This window comes from Prionailurus bengalensis, chromosome D1, assembly GCF_016509475.1.
Source record: "Prionailurus bengalensis isolate Pbe53 chromosome D1, Fcat_Pben_1.1_paternal_pri, whole genome shotgun sequence".
NCBI classification, from domain to species: Eukaryota; Metazoa; Chordata; class Mammalia; order Carnivora; family Felidae; genus Prionailurus; species Prionailurus bengalensis.
Window position 1 is genome coordinate 2,397,814 of NC_057346.1, and position 16,306 is coordinate 2,414,119.

At 46.7% G+C, this 16,306-nt stretch overlaps 1 protein-coding gene across 2 annotated transcripts in view; it reads right to left on the reverse strand.

Moving 5' to 3' along the window:
* The window catches only part of PDGFD (platelet derived growth factor D), a 221,633-nt gene extending 206,713 nt beyond the window's left edge, over nt 1-14,920 (reverse strand). The window contains exon 1 of one of the 2 annotated variants that reach the window (XM_043579201.1): nt 14,645-14,920. In XM_043579201.1, coding sequence (XP_043435136.1) covers nt 14,645-14,768 — 124 coding nt within the window. In that variant the 5' untranslated portion in view covers nt 14,769-14,920. The remainder of the gene's footprint in view (nt 1-14,644) is intronic. The other variant, XM_043579200.1, reaches the window with a different exon arrangement.
* Nucleotides 14,921-16,306: the final 1,386 nt, after the last annotated feature.

Below are 16,306 nucleotides of genomic sequence, written 5' to 3' on the forward strand. Positions count from 1 at the left end.
CCCGTGTTAGATTATGAATCCCCCTAAAAAGTGACTCAGTTAATTTCAACACATTGCAAAAAAGAGCCAGAGAAATAGCTTCCATAAGTTATTTTTTATTTTGGAAAAAGACCAATGATAACTTGTGTTAGTCTAAATAAATGATATTAATGTCCCAGAACAGTGCTGTTCAAGTTGATAATGGCTAGCCACATATTAGTGCTGAGTTTCTGAAATATGTCAAGTCTGAAACAGGCTGTGTTGTAAGTATAAAATGCATATCCTATTTTGAGGACTCACATGATAAAAAGAATAGAACAAGATATCTTAACGTTTTGTTTTATCTTTTTTTTTTTAATTTGACAGAGAGAGAGTGCAAGCAGGGGAGATGGGCAGGGGAAGGGAGAGACAGAGAGAGAACCTCAAGCAGGCTCTTCGCTCAGCGCAGAGCCTGATGCAGGGCTCGATCCCACAACCCTGGGAAGAAGACCTGAGCTGAAATCAAGAGTCAGATGCTCAACCAAATGAACCATCCAAGTGCTCCTATCTCAACATTTTAAAATATTTACTGAACACCAAAATGATAGTATTCGGGTACTGACTGGATTAAATAAAATATACCACTGAAATTAGTTTCATGCATTTCTTTTTTATGTGGCTGCTAAAATTCTGTAAATGACGTAGACTGGCATCCTGTCTCTGCTGGACACTGACGCTCTGGAGGGTCGAGTGTAGAGTTCAATGTCAGCTAATGGAATTGGGCTCAGAAATTCATCTGGAATTCTCTCATTCTGTCCTGAGTTGCAAATTTCCAACAACCCTAATATCTGCAAATATCTCATCGGGATATCCCTTTTCAACGTTCCACCACGTATCATATAATATCACCACGGCACTAACACATACTACATATATACCTCAGCCTCCTCTCCCGACTAATAAGTACTCTGTGGATGACAAGCATGACACATAGCTAATTAACAAAGGAATTATCACCACATCACTTTCAACACTGTTGCCCCACACTCTGGCCTAGAAACTAACTAACACACACTGAAGGTGCAACAAAAGTCTGTAGAATAAACAAGAGCCGACCAAGGCACAAAGGACATGGGTTAAGGGAGAATTTTAAGAATCAGCGAAACTATAATGAATTAGGAACATCGCCCTTTTGATCACGTCAGGACTTAATTTGATCGGAAAAACAGAGGAGAGTTGAAGCCAGAATTTTCAAAATATCCGGACACAGAACTAGGGCAAAAGTAAGGCTTGTCTTAACTAGAGAATTCTCACAGGCAGAGTTCTAAATGCACCATTACATTGTCAATACAGATTTCCTGGCCAGTGAAATGTATACACGATTAGAAAACTGAACTCAGCAAACAGTTCGACTATTCATCTTTCAAATCAAAATATCTTTCATGCCCTCCCTTAGCGTCTGCAGGTGCTGTAACAAATTGCCACAGACTGACCGGCTTAAAACAACAGATATTTATTCCCTTACGGCTCTAGAGGCCGGTGCCATGATCTAAAATCAAGGTGCTGACAAGGCCATGCTCCCTCTGGATGTTCCAGGGAAGAGTCTATTCTTTGCCTCTCCTATCTTCTGCTGGTGGGTCCTGACATCCCTTAGCATGTGGCCGTGTCACTCCAGTCTCTGCTGCCGTGCTCACACCGCCCTCTCTCCTGCCTGTGTCAGATCTCCCTCTGGCCCTCTCCTACAGGGACGTCCACTCCAAAAATCCAAGACGATCTCCACAGCCCAAGAACCTTAGCACCATCACACCTGCAAATTCTTTGCCACATAAAGATCATTTAGAGCTTCCAGAATTAGGACCTGAACCCTTTGCGGGCCACTGGTCAGCAGAAGACAGACGCCAACACATAATTTTCCTATCTGCCCTAAAGTCTTCACCCAAATTTGGCCATTTTCATACGGCACTCTGTAGTCTTTATTAAAGCCGATGGACACAACCCAACTTTTTTACATAGCAATCATGCGTACCCATAACTGCTCACCATAACTGAATACCGTCCCCACCTTGGTAGTGACCTATGGGTCTCATGTTCCCATGCTGTCACGTGCTCACCACTCAGCCCACATCTCCGTAGGATCTCATAAACATTAGTATCTGAGAGGATGATTTCTCACTTCTGATACATAATGCTTTCGTCCCCCCAAATAACTTATTTTTGATGAACGCTTGGCAAGTAATGAGGAGTCTCCAGGGGATTTCTGCAAGTTTAGAGTGGCCAACCAACTGGTCTTGTGCTCAAAGGAAACTGGGCAACAAGTGGCTGTGCACATGCAAATGTTGCTCCAAAAATGACTTTCAATGTTTCTCAATTCTATTTTCATAAATTTTAGACAGGCATGCAAACTGGATGTGTAAATGGCACCAAGGAATATAATAGTCATATATAATTGATTCAACTATTTTAATTATTCTAAAATTTACTGAGATCCCATAGACTAGAAAAGTTGTATGTTAATGACAGATTATCATTATTGTTCTTTTTTTTTTTTCAGTGTATTTGAGAAGTGTGAAATTTCCATCACTGGAGTCCTATTCCCAAGAGAGGGAGTAAAAAAAAAAAAAAAAAAAAAATGGTGCCTAAAGGTGTCTTTTTTCTACTGCCATCCAGTGGTCAAATAATCATACTGCACATCACACAGCAAAATGTTAATTATTAAATATTAAAAACTTACTGGGCGTTGCGAACAGAGCCCACATTGTTGCTGTTAGGGTTCAGGAGTATTTAGGCTAACATCTAAACACGTAAAAGAGAAAACCAAGCAAGTACGACTCCCAGCTCTACAATTAAGAGATCCTCTTCTGCTCGAATTTTTAATTCACAGAGTGGCGCTAACCAATGAGGGTGATGTTTTTCAGCCTTTGAAGAATACCGTGCTCAACCAATGTCATTTTCTTCCACACTCAGCACTAGGGATAGATGATTTATCGTGAAAATCAGGTCAACACGACCTTCAAACACAAAGCAGGGTGCTCAGTGGTGGCACTCAGAGGGCCACTTGCCTTGCCCTGTGCTGATTCACAGGCACGTTTGATCTCTGCGGCCCGAGCATCAGCTTCAAGAGAGCAGACCCTGTGCCTCAGGCTGGACTGTTTCTGCCCCAGTGCGTCCTACAGGGCGCTGCCTGTGGGCAGCGCCTACTACACAACTGCTGGGCGAACCCTCAGTGCTTATGCTTACAGGGATCGGGCTGGGTGAAAAGCATCAAACTCAGCACTGACACAAAACAATACACAGCCACAGTTCTTCTCCAGGAATGTACAGGATCCCCCCATATGCTGTATTTAAACCAAATACCTCTCACTCCATTCTTTTATTTTTGATTAACCACTCTGTAAAAACCCTTTCAATCCACACCTACTCCATCAGGGAACTTTTTGTTTTTATAGGGAATACGCATACTTTTTATTCCATTCGATAGCGCTTCTCTTGTTTCATCCCCAGTAAAACAGCATATTAGCTCAACACACTCTCCCTATACAAACAGAATGGGAAGCATTCATCTTTCCTTAATGTCCATTAGCTCATCATTCAGAGTGAGCCTTAAGACTTGTTTTCCTGGGTGGCTCAGTCGCCGACTTCAGCTCAGGTCATGATCTCACTGCTCGTGAGTTTGAGCCCCGCGTCGGGCTCTGTGCTGACAGCTCAGAGCCCGGAGCCTGCCTCAGATTCTGTGTCTCCCTCTCTCTCTCTGCCCCTCTCCGTTCACACTCTGTCTCTGTCTCTCAAAAATACATAAACATAAAAAAAAACTTTTTAAAGACTTGTTTCATGATCCTTCATTTATTTTTACCTCTTTCTTTTGAGCTTTTATTAATTTTGTGTAAAAGCTCTCAAATATTAACACTGGAAAGGAAAGGTATCCCTAAAAGGATTTATTCTACTCAGTACAGGTGTGGAGGTTTTTTTTGGGCAGGGGGAGGGGAAGAGTAAATTCTTCACACCCTTCCTCAATGTTCGTCCAAATTTCACCCTCAAATGTCACGCTCATGCCCAAGGAGGCAGTCTAAAGTATGTGTCATCTTGGCATGACCCACAAAGTCGTCTGGAAACAACTCCACACCGACCACTGTTGAGACGCGCTAGGAGAGAGCACTTTGCCACGTTCCAAGTACTCCAGAAATACCAGGCATTATTATCATGCACCCACAATCAAAAAATCACTTCCTTTAAAAGTTGATCACTTCATGCTCACTGTGCCTGTATTTCCTGTAAAGAAGGGTCTCCCTCCCGCGTCCCTGCCTTTAGATTTCATCCACGTGGATACTGCACAGGCTCCCAGAGCTAAATAACTTTCCATCTCCACAACCTTCCGCACCTACTCCTCGTCTTCTATTGCCTATCCTGTTCCCTGATACCAACAGCCCCCGACAATGAACAGAGTTTAAACACCCTTTCTGCCATGTGTTTACAACTGGTGTGAGGGCTCATGTGGTTCCACGACCAGGCACAAAACGAAGACACTGGCTGTGGGTGATGCAGTGACTCCTCGAACCTTGCTGAGCCCCTCCTACGTGCCAGACAGCGACGCGGACAGTGAGGACGCTTGGCTTTAGTAACGACAGCAAGGGCGCTCACATCAGAAGAAGTCAGGCAGGTAAATAGATACCCTTATAGGCTTCATGATGGAAATGTAGGATAAATAAACGAGTAGCCAATTCTCCCTGCGTGGGGTTGGAGTTGAGAAAGTCTACAGAGAACTACAGTTCCCATCAGTACACTCCCTCGACAGTCCATGCAAACATACTCATGCTGTGTCCACAAGAACAGCAACGAGAAAAGGATTAATACTGTGAAGGCACTCACCACTGGATGCATAAGCTCAAAGTTACAAAAACGAACTGCTTCACTAGTAGGCTTCTAACTTGGAGAGTGCCCTTTACCCGTGGGACTGCCCTCACGTTCAGAGCTCAGTCAAGAGGCAGAGGCAGCACATGTATATTCACAGGTCTTTTGACACATAAGTGGCAATCGACACTTCGGACAAAACTAAGATCTTCCAGAAACTATCAGCGAGCAAAGAGAGAAGATAAGGCTGAGGTCAGAGCCTTAAGAAAACATACAAGGAGTCACAGGGCAGAGAGTTAGATGAAGATCCAGCCAAGGAGGAAAAAAAAGTAAATAAAAGAGTACTCCATGATCTCAGAAAACAAAATCCAGATGTTCAAAATCCTATTTCTATAGTTATAAATATCCTATTTAGAACATTTTAAGCTTATATATATAATGTATTTACACATATCTCCCCCCAAAACATTGCAATTGTAGCATTTACTAGGTTGTTTTATATATATATATATATATATATATATATATATATATATACATACACACATATATATACATATATATATGCATATATGTATTATCTTTGAAGGCTCTTTTCTGTATTCACAAAATCCCCACTACATTCTAAGATCTTTGCTGCTTCTTTCATTATTCATAAATGGTTACGGGGACAATAACACACAAAATATACTTTTTAAGGCCTTCTCTAATCTTGCTCCTTCAAGAAACCTAAATAAACCAAGCACCATCTTAGTTCTGGCTTTATCACTATTCCAACCTTGCACTTAGGAGCACTTGAGGCAAAGGAGAGGCAGCGGCAAGCCAAGGGAAGACCAAGTTTCAAGACAAGACCAGCCCACCTGAAAGGACGCTACAAATCACCGTGACATCACCCAGAGCAGTTCAGTGGAGCCACGGGGTGACTTCATGTTGCAGTGGGTGAGGCAGAGTACAGGAAGTGGAGACAACGAGTTGTGGTGACACCGAAGATGCTTACATGGCGACAAAATAGAACAACAGTAAAACAGCTTGCATGTGTTGTGGGTGGTGCAAAGAAACTTGACCGTCCATGTTGGCTGAGGAGACAGAACCAGTGAGGAGAGAAACATTAAAGACAGGAGAGTAGTAAACTGTGGGATTAGGTCATACGACTGAAGGAGTGACAAAGAGGTGGATTCATCCACAGGAGAGAGACCTCTAGCATACACCCTCATACATGATGGACCAGAACAGAGTCTGACTTTATTCTGACACAGTATTAATGATGATGCCAGGTATAGACAGTTATCATTGTTCAGCAATCACACTGTTTATTAAGCCATAAGCTGTGTTCACTTAAACCAGTTGGGTGACAGAGACACAGAGGTAGACATACACATCTATCCACCCATCCGTCCACCCATCCATCCACCCATCCATCCATCCATCCTTCCAACTATCTATCCATCTATCTAACCGTCCATTCACCCGTCCAACCATCTGTCCACTCATCTGTCCACCCATCCAACCAACCATCCATCCATGCATCCATCCACCCATCCATCCATCCATCCATCCATCCATCCATCCATCCATCCGTCTATCTAACCATCCATTCACCCGTCCAACCATCTGTCCACTCATCCTTCTACCCATCCAACCAACCATCCATCCATCCATCTAACCATCCATTCATCCATCCACCCATCTGTCCATCTAACCATCTATCCATCCATCCATCCATCCATCCATCCATCCATCCATCCATCCATCATGACATGAGCTGATATTAATCCAAGTTATTCCATTCTGTAATTATGTAGTTATTTTTGTTTTCTAGCCAAAGAACTATACTTTGCACTTATTCCTGTTGAAGGTCACAGGATCGGCCCATTATTTCCACCTAAGAGCATGTGGATTTTCTAATTCAGCAGTCAGCAAACTACACCCTCAGGCCCACCGCCTGTTTCTGAAAATAACATTTTATTGGAATGAACACAGCCACACCCATTCGTTTATGTAATTTCAATGGCTGTTTTCATACAATGGCAGAGCTGTGTTGTTGCAACAAAGACCTTATAGCCTGAAAGCCTACAATATTTACCGTCTGGCCCCTTTATAGAAAAAGCCTGCCATTCTATGCATCTACTCCAACCTACTAACTGTTCTTTCCAGACAAAAAACCCAAGTTTGGAAGATGTGTTTTCTATGTCTTCATCCAAGTTATTGAGAATTCTGACTCCAATATGGTCTAATCCAAAGTGCTAATAAAATCCCTCCTCACCTCCCTCTTGCCTAACACAAATCTATTAGTCACCACCAAAAGCATGACAAGAAGTTTATTATAATCCAGGCTACAATCATTCTTTCCCACAAGGCTGTCACAGAAATGCCAATTTTCTGGTCGAAATCCATACATCCTTAAGCTAATACGACTTTCAGTTTAGGATACTGGTAAACCCATCAAACATCTCATCTAAACTTTCTTTTATGAGTCACGGACATAATTTTAAAAATCAGCAATGTTACTGGGCTGTGATATAGTCATTCCCTGGTGGCACCCGGAGATAGGTATGTCTCAGCCTATTCAGACTGCTCTAACACCAGAGACCGAGTGGCTTTTAAACAATAGAAGTTTATTCCTCCTAGAGGCTGGGAATCCGAGATCAAGGGCTCAGCAGATTCGGTATCTTTCTGCGGTATCCCCACACGGCAGAAAGGATGAGGGATGTCCCTGGTGTCCCTTTGGTAAGGGTGCTAACGGTATTCATGACCTCCCAAAGGCTTCACCTGCCAATATCCTCACAATGGGGGTTAGGTTTTTAATGTATGGATTTTGGGGGGACACAGACATTCATTCAGTCCCTTGCAGGCTGGAACTTTTTGTGCCTTATTTAATAAGAAGCCCGAGCCAGCTTTGCTTGCTTAGGTCTTACGAATGCTTTCCAAGGCGTTCAAGTCTGAGGAGTCAGAGGAACTGGCAGCTGTCACTTCTCCATGCCAACAGCGAGCTAACTTGTAACAGTGCTGTCCCCCAGTCTAACCTGTTCTCTAGTCTAACGTCATGCTCCTGCCTCACTGTGGATGCGCAAACCACACGAACGAGGGCGATCGAATTACACAGAAAGTAGAGGCGAATGTTCTCTCGGGGTCTACCACGTGAATCTTACGAACTCACGTCTACACTCTGCGACACCGATTTTGGCTTTTTTTAAGTGGGTCTGCTGCACACGTATTGGTTCATTTCGTTGCATTTGACATAGTAGAAGCTGCCGCATAGCTAAAGTCTGCAAAAGTCAGCCGGGGCTGCAACTGCTTACTGAACGTTACAGTGAAATGCGGAACTTGTCACGTTGGGGCTGAAACGACTTGCTCGAAACTAACACAGCAGATCATACAACCTCTGCTCACAGCACACGGCCAGCAGGACTCACAGAGCTGCTTCAGCCCCCAGGCGGCATGCTGGCTTCCAAATTTCAGAAATCAGGAGTCCAAAGACACCAGATTCCAAATCTCGTCTGGCTCGTTTTTATAGGTAAAATGCTGTCCCTAAAACAATCTGCCTTCAGAAACACTCTACAAAAAAAAGTGCTGGAGTAAAAAATCCAAAAATCAGAAAACATCACTCCTCGTAATGAGAGTTAAACCCTACGCCCATGCTACGATGCTTCCACAGACATCCCTGCCTCCCGATTAGACAAAAACCACTAACCTGCACTCAGCACAAATCACAAAAAAAGCACAGCATTCATCTATCAATATTAAAGCTAATACATTGATGTCAGCATACCATGGCGCAGAGCAAAGATCTATTATTACACGCATCATCAACGCCCGTAAGAAACAAGGCATGCTTCATTCTCATTCTGAAAAAAAGAAAAAAATCCTTGGAAGAAAATATTTCTTCCTGTATGTGCACATGTGCACTTAGTGTCCCGTGGGCTTATTCCTTTATTTATGACTTACATCTGGTCCTGAAATACGGTACAGGGAGGGAGAACATTTTTGCCGCAGCGTTTGTTTGGGATTCTTTCTTTGCTGCTAGTGTCATTCCCCTGGATCTTTTTGCCAAAACTGTCCTGCACAGAAAAGTTTGTGTAAAGATGTTCCCTTTTAAACCGCATGAATTCTGAAATACAGAAGTCTGAAAGGACGTAAAACATCACACACATGAGGCAGGCTGCCTTCACTATTTACATTACCATAAAGCGACCTCAGATACAGTGACACAATCTAGCATCTGGTGTGCCGGGCTGCACACAGGCGTCCGGAGGGATGTCCCAAGGCAGCTGCACCTAACATCTGGAGATTTCGGGCAGGAAAAGTCAGCCATGTCGGCCACTGTCATGATGAGAAATTAAGCGATCCCGTGTTCATGTCCCATGGGCAGTGGAGGCACAGGGAGACTGTTCCTGGCCACCTCACTGGCCTGGCTGACTTCTTAGGAACACTGGCGGTCAGTATTCAAACACAACACAGGACCTGTCTTCCTCCAAAGTAATTCTTTCAGTGGCTTCTCACTGTGCTACAAATAATGGTCAGACTCCCTAACCCTACTTCCTAGACCTTTAGTTAGGGGACCCTTGAAGGCTATGTTCTCCTGTCCAAATCGTGGCAGGCACTGTTTCTCTTCACTAGCAACCTCCAGCCTCCTTCCTCACCGCCCCCAACTTCTAACTCCTACTCACCCTTCATCCCCCAGTTCAGCCGTCACTTCCTCCAGGAAGCCCTCCCCTGTGTCTCAAATGTAGCTTAGGCGCTCCTTGTGAATTCCCACACCCCTGTGTATTTCCTCCACAAAAGCAACGATCACTCTACACTGTGCCTTCACACTTCTCCGACTGCAACCCAAAGTCTTTTCAAAAAACAAACAAACAAAAGCAACAAACAACAATCTTACGATGGATTCAAATATGTGACACAGAAATGCTGAAACACACGTAGACCTGTTCTGTTCAGGAAGGGGTGGACAGCCTGAAGCGATACACGCTCAGCCCCCTGGCACACAGGCGATGACCCCTAAGGTGCTTCTAGAAAATCCTGGGGCTCTCCAGAACGCATCTGCAAGGCACGTGCAATACACTGGAACTAAGCATGGACTTGTTTCTACTGCCCAGAGACTGCAGGCTGTAAGAAGGCAGGAACCCTGCATGTTTTATTCAAAACGTGCTAGATAACCCTTCATCCGGCACAACAACTGGCGAAGATTAGGGACCCAATAAATAACTGCAAAATATGTGAAGAAGTTACAGTAGGGGTCAGCAGCAGAGCTCAGGATAAAGAACTATTTGCACGCTGGTTTTCGACCTTTTGTGTTTAGAGGATGGTCCCGGTCGAGTCAGGAATGAACTCAACAGAGACAACCTTAAAGAAAGCCAGGGAGCTTGTCCTGACTGGCATGGCTCGGATGGACCAGACGCCTACAGCTGGCGCACTTAAAAGACGTTCTTATTCTGATATAAAGAAGAATTTCACAAAGATGTTGGCCAAGTACCTATGTACTGCGTGGGTAAGCGCGGGACAGCACGCTTATCACCGGCCATCAGAGACCAATGACTCTGGGGACCTTGCTCCATTGTCTGGCCCTACTGTTCTGAAACAATAAAGCTTTCCTCTCATTCCCTGAAAGGGAAAATCCCATGTCATGGGAAAACCTCAATGTCATTACTGTAACTCACAATCTAGTGGCATTTCCTACTACAGTGTATGTCCACCAGTTTCAACCCACCCATTTAGAAGAATCCGTATTAAACAGGCAAGTCAAAGTTATATTACATTTAAAATATGTGATCATCACTAGGCTCTATGAGATCATGAAACTTTAATATCCTCAGAGTCAAAAAGAAAATATGAACACAGAAGAACATAAGAGCTGACCCTAGTGCGATTCTTCGCTTTCAGTCACTTAAAAATAATTTACTGTAAATTAATATTGCAGTGTATAGAATAGACATCCTATAGATAGGAGCGTGTGTGTCTGTGTCTGTGTGTGTGTATATATATACAGGATATTGTATGTCAGTTTTACTTCAAAATACAAACCAACCCCAATCATTAACTGTCCTCTGCCTTGTCGCCTTCCCTAAAAGATCTGATGTTCACATGGAAGTCGACGTGCGGTCATCGCTGGTGACAACAGAGACACGCAAGCTTGACTCCTTAGAGATCCAAGGCCACAATTAGTAAAACTGCAGGCCTATCGCTAGACAGTGATAAAGTGACAGACACTTCAGGCACTGGCGTGGCAAACAAACAAACAAAACTAAATTCAGAATCATTTCCCACCAGCACCTGAAAAAAAAAAAAACACAGAAAACAACAAAACGGATCAAGGCAACGGAGAGTGCGTCTGCACCCTTGGCGGCTTCCCACACCAACTAGGAAGCTCTATCTAAATTTAAAAACAAATGAGTAGGGGCGCCTGGGTGGCTCAGGCGGTGGAGCGTCCGACTTCGGCTCAGGTCACCATCTGATGGTTCCTGGGTTCAAGCCCCGCGTCGGGCTCTGTGCTGACCGCTCGGAGCCTGGAATCGTGCTTCCGGTTCTGTCTCCCTCCATCGCTGCCCCTCCCCCCTCTCAAAAATAAAGATCAAAAAACCAATAAAATAAAATAAAATGAATACAAATAAAAATAAGGAAGTAACACCGTCGGTTAACTGCTACCTTTACGCTTCTGATCCACACTGAGCAAGCAACGCTGGTTGTGACCAGTTATCACCAAAACACCAACTGTGCAGGCACGTAAATAAGAAGAGGTAGGAATGGGCGTCAAAGGCAAACCAGCGAAAGAAGAACAAATATGAGACCAGGAGAAGAATAAATATGCAATTGAGTTTTGCAAACTGTTATACTGGAATCCTTCCTAGCCAGACGATCTACTTTCCCTCAGAGGCAGGGACCAAACTCCACCACCACTGGGTCACCTTCACCCATTCTGCAGCTACAGCGAACGGGTCTGCCGATAACCCTTTTACAACAAGAACACGTTGTGACGGAGAGTTCTGGAAGGCCGGGAGACCGCGGCAGACCAGCCTCCCACACTGGGTACAAGGACATCATCCCGTATCCATTCTAACACTTCCCTGTCGTTTCTAGCAATGCCGGCTATCTGGAGCTATCAGCTACACACAGAATGAAAACAAGGTCTGTGGGCGCATCGGGCTGGACAGAACCCCCACCCCCACCCCCGCGTTCGTGCCCATGACAGGATGCCCTCCCTGTTTGCTCCAATCTTGGCTGCAGCATTAGGGAGCAGCTAACCGGGTCAGTGGGAAGAAACTGATGGCACTTAAGGGTGAATGAAGATGCTTCCATCACCAGATACAGGTTTCTAAAACCCCTGGCCAGGAGTCACGGCTAATTTTTGGCTGTGATTTCCTACCACTTGTAATCCGAGAGCCAGCTCCTCCAAGGACGCCAAATTAACGTTTGAAAACTTTGACCTTCTGTGTTTCCCCCTGTCCTCCCCAAGCTTACACCCTGTCTTAATCTGACAGTGCAAAGGGCAAGACTATCTATCGTCTCCCTTCACCAAGGAACTCTGGGGGAATAAGTTAAAAACGTCTGGAATCAGAGGTTTTAATTTAATAAGTGATTATCTTCCCTCATCACCTTAACTGTTGTGATGAAAACTTTCCAGACAACGTCTAGACTTTTTCAAAGACCCCTTATTCTCACACCCTCACCAGAACTCTGTGGCACCATTTCTCAACTGAGTTTTGGCTTTTTTTTTTTTTTTCCATTATCATCATTTGCCCTTCAGAAGCTTGTTTAGACTTTTTTTTTTTTTTTTTTTTTTTTTTTTTTTTACTAATCACGTCCCTTCCTATGACATGCTCACACTGCAGATATACTGTCTACCTCTATACACATATGGGCCCTTCAGAGGACCACAAACTATCTTACTAGTCAAGATTTTTTCACCCTCCAAGATCTGATTTTGCTGCTTTGGGGGCAATTTTGGGTCTCTTTGAAAAAACATGCCCTGTGACACTGAAAATATGCTGCCTTTTAAAAATTCCCCCAATTAAAAACCCATTATGAGTATGAACTTTGCTTTACTCTGTATATAACAATTTTTTTAATCTAACCTTCTCCACCCCCCCCTCCTATATTGTTTGTAAAGTGAGACCAACATTGAGGAAAAGTGCTGAGCAACCCAAATTAATCAAAGTGTGTGTGTGTGTGTGTATATACTGTTAGTAAACTGCAAAACAGCTTGAACTAAAATATGAATAAATCGATCCAGGCTAGCTTTTGAAATTTTGATGAAACAAAGCATGTATCATATAGACTAGATAGATGAACAGTGTTTTAACAATGAAAACTAAAAGGCAAGCATGCCTTAAAAAAATATATTACAAGCTGCAGGACTGGGTTTTAGTTGGAATCTTGGGTTAATGGGCAATGGTTACACACTTTTCATTTTCTGTCCTTGACGTCTTGTAAGTGATACTTGGGAGGCTAAGGATTGCAAAATTATGGCTATGAAGTCATGCAAATTATACATGGCATTTTATTCGACACAGCCTAGAGGGCATATAAAGTGCAAACGTTAACAAATGTAAAATCTCAAACTAGGAGAAAAGATCGTCCCCGGTGGAAACATAAACGAGTGAAGCAAAATTATAAAAGTTTGGTCTTGAGCCCACACCTTTTTTTTTTTAAGTGCTAGTAAGAAAATTCTGTGCTTTCACTAAGATGGAGGGTATTCAAATAGGCACTGGTGGGGTGTTGTACATGAAAACATCGCGGTAAAGTAACGCTGGGAGTAGGGGGCATCTTCTGGCCAGGAGGTAACTCTTGAGGTTTCCCTGGGCCCCCTGCACACGGCTACGTCACTTCCTGTGACTTGCACACACTGAAATCCATAGTGTATCTGTCACCAGAAAATACAGTAAAGTCTTTTCAAAGTTCAAAAGCCTTTCAGCAAAGTCCAAATTCAGGGCACACCAAGAGGGAAACTGATAAGGGAACAAGATGGCCAATATAAATTCACCGAGAACACACACTGCCAAGTCAAACAGTGAAGCCAGCCCGGGGAGTCCCTTGGGGATGTGTTAGAACTTCACGCGGACAGACAGACAGAAAGATACTATTACTGAAGGAAAAAAACCCAAAAACCTAGGGGTCAGTTCGGGTGAGGTGGGAGAAACAGCTTCAGATTCCTGGGAACACGAGCTGCAGGTGAGAATAAAGGGATACATCAAGTTCAGACCTGGGGGGTAGCCCACTGAGAAGCTGACCTAGGTGTCCCCCAGATAAGGGACACAAACAGGCCGGCCTGGGGCCCACGGGGCTTGCTGTACAAACCCTGGTGCTTGTGCCAACACAGGGAGACCTTCTGCGCCTGGAAAGTCACCCTGCGTTGCGGTGAAAGCCCAGTGTCCCCCGGACCCTGAGCTTCGGAGCCAGCGCTGCGCCCCCAGAGGAGGGTCACTGTGGGGACAAACAGCACACATGCTGCACACGGGCACCTCCCCCACATAATCAGTACAGCTGTCACCCTGGTCCAGGCTGACTGCGGGACACAAGGACATCATTCCCTGTCCTCCCGTGGCTACAAGACACATAAGTCGCCCGGACAAAGCCCCTCCCGAGCCCCCATCTACCCGAGTCTCAAGCGCACAGAGCCTGACCCGGGGCGGCGCCGGGACGTGGGGACCTGCCCCCTCGGGGGCCCTGAGCCACCTGACCCCCCCCCTCCGCCACCACCCACCCCCTCCCCCGGAACAGGGACAGCACCCGCCGCCGCGGAGCCTTACCGCGCGTCCCAGGAAAGTTTCCCTGTCCCTACAGAAGCGGACGACGGCGATACGTCGGTGACCCGGCGCACGACCCGGCAAACGCGCGAGCCCCTTACCATCTCTCCGGAGGCCGGCGGCGCGCAGGGCCCGCAGGGACGCGCTCTGCGGGGCCGCTGGGGCGTCCCGACAGCCGCACAGGTTGGCGCACACCAGGGTGTAGACGAGACCGAGCGGGCGCATTGGGCCGGCGACCCGAGACGCCGGGCCTGGGCGCTCCCTGCACCGCCCGCTGGAGCGCGTGTGGCCGCCGGCAAAGCCGAGCGGGACGCACAACAGGTTGGCGCGGGCCCGCCCCCTCCGGCGCCCCGCCCCGCCCCGGCGCTCGGGACCGGCCGGCCCCACCTGCCCTGGCCCCGGGGTCGGGAGAAACGGCCAGCGCCACCTACCCCTCCCCGCGGGGGTGGGGAGCCTAGCCGGCCCCACCTGCCCTGGCCCCGGTAGGGGGCAGCTCCAGGCCCAGGGCCTCCCCACCAGGGGTCCGCTGCACACAGGGCGGGACTCACCGCTTGAGGGTGTGGGGGTGCTTGGGGATGGGGGCCTAGGCGGGGGGTGGGGGGGGCAAGGGGGGGTGCTTGGGGATGGGGGCCTTGGCGGTGGGGGGATGGGGGGTGTTTGGGGATGGGACATTGGCTGTGGGGGGTGGGGGGAGTGCTTGGGGATGGGGGCCTTGGCATTGGGGGTGTAGGGCTTGTGGATGGGACCTGGTTGGGGGGGGGGAGTTCTTGGTGATAGGGCCTTGGCGATGTGGGTGGGGGCTTGGGGATGAGGCCGTGGGGGTGAGGGGTTTGGGGGGCTTGGGGATGGGGCCTTGGCGATGGGGGGAGGTATTGGGATGGGGCCTTGGCGGGGTGAGGGGGGACATGGGGAGGGGGCCTTGGTGGTGGGGATTGGGGGGATGCTTGGGGATGGGGCCTTGGCAGTGGGGGTGGGGATGGGGCCTTGGCGGGGAGGGGGGGGGAATGTGGATGAGGCCTGCAGTTGTCAGTGTTCAGTTTGCAGTGGCTCAGATCAGATCCTGCTTAGTGAGGATGTGACCGGGTGAGGCAGCAAGAGGGTGCAAGGTTAAGGAGCTCCAGTGAGTGTGACCTTAGCAGGGTCCAGGTCATTTCTCAGGGTGGGTGAGGAGTGGGCAGGTCTTTCTTATCTCACAGGGCTCTACTCATGGGGTGTAGTGTACAAGACATGGTCAAGGGCCTTTTATATGCCCACCCACAGCCCCTGCGCATACAAGGGGTTAGAGGTCAGGGGGGCCTCACCAGGGGCACACTGGCAAGGTGGAGTTGGGAGAGCATCACATTCTGTTCCTTCGTGGTCCTCAGCAGGAGGCAGGGACATCAGGCCTTAGGGCCTCCCTGCTCTCAGTATATGGGAGTTCAGAGGTCCAGACAACTCACTCTAGATTCTAGAAACTTCTGCGTTCACATCTACTTCCCCGGGCTAACCAACTGTATTTGGAACAGGAGTGGGTCTCACCTCTGCTGCTTCCTAGCTTTGTCGCCTTGAGTAAAGCACTTGACCTCTGGAGCCTCAGTGTCTTTACTTAGAAAAGGAAGGTAGCAATTTTTAGTTTGTATGGTTTCAGTGAGAATTATATGAAATGATTTTAGTAGATAGCTCTGTAAGTGATTCAAATCCAAATTCACATAACTTCTCAGTGGTTCACTGGTGAGCCCTAGAAGAGACATTTTCTAGTCTCGTGTGGGCCCCCCAGTCCCTGG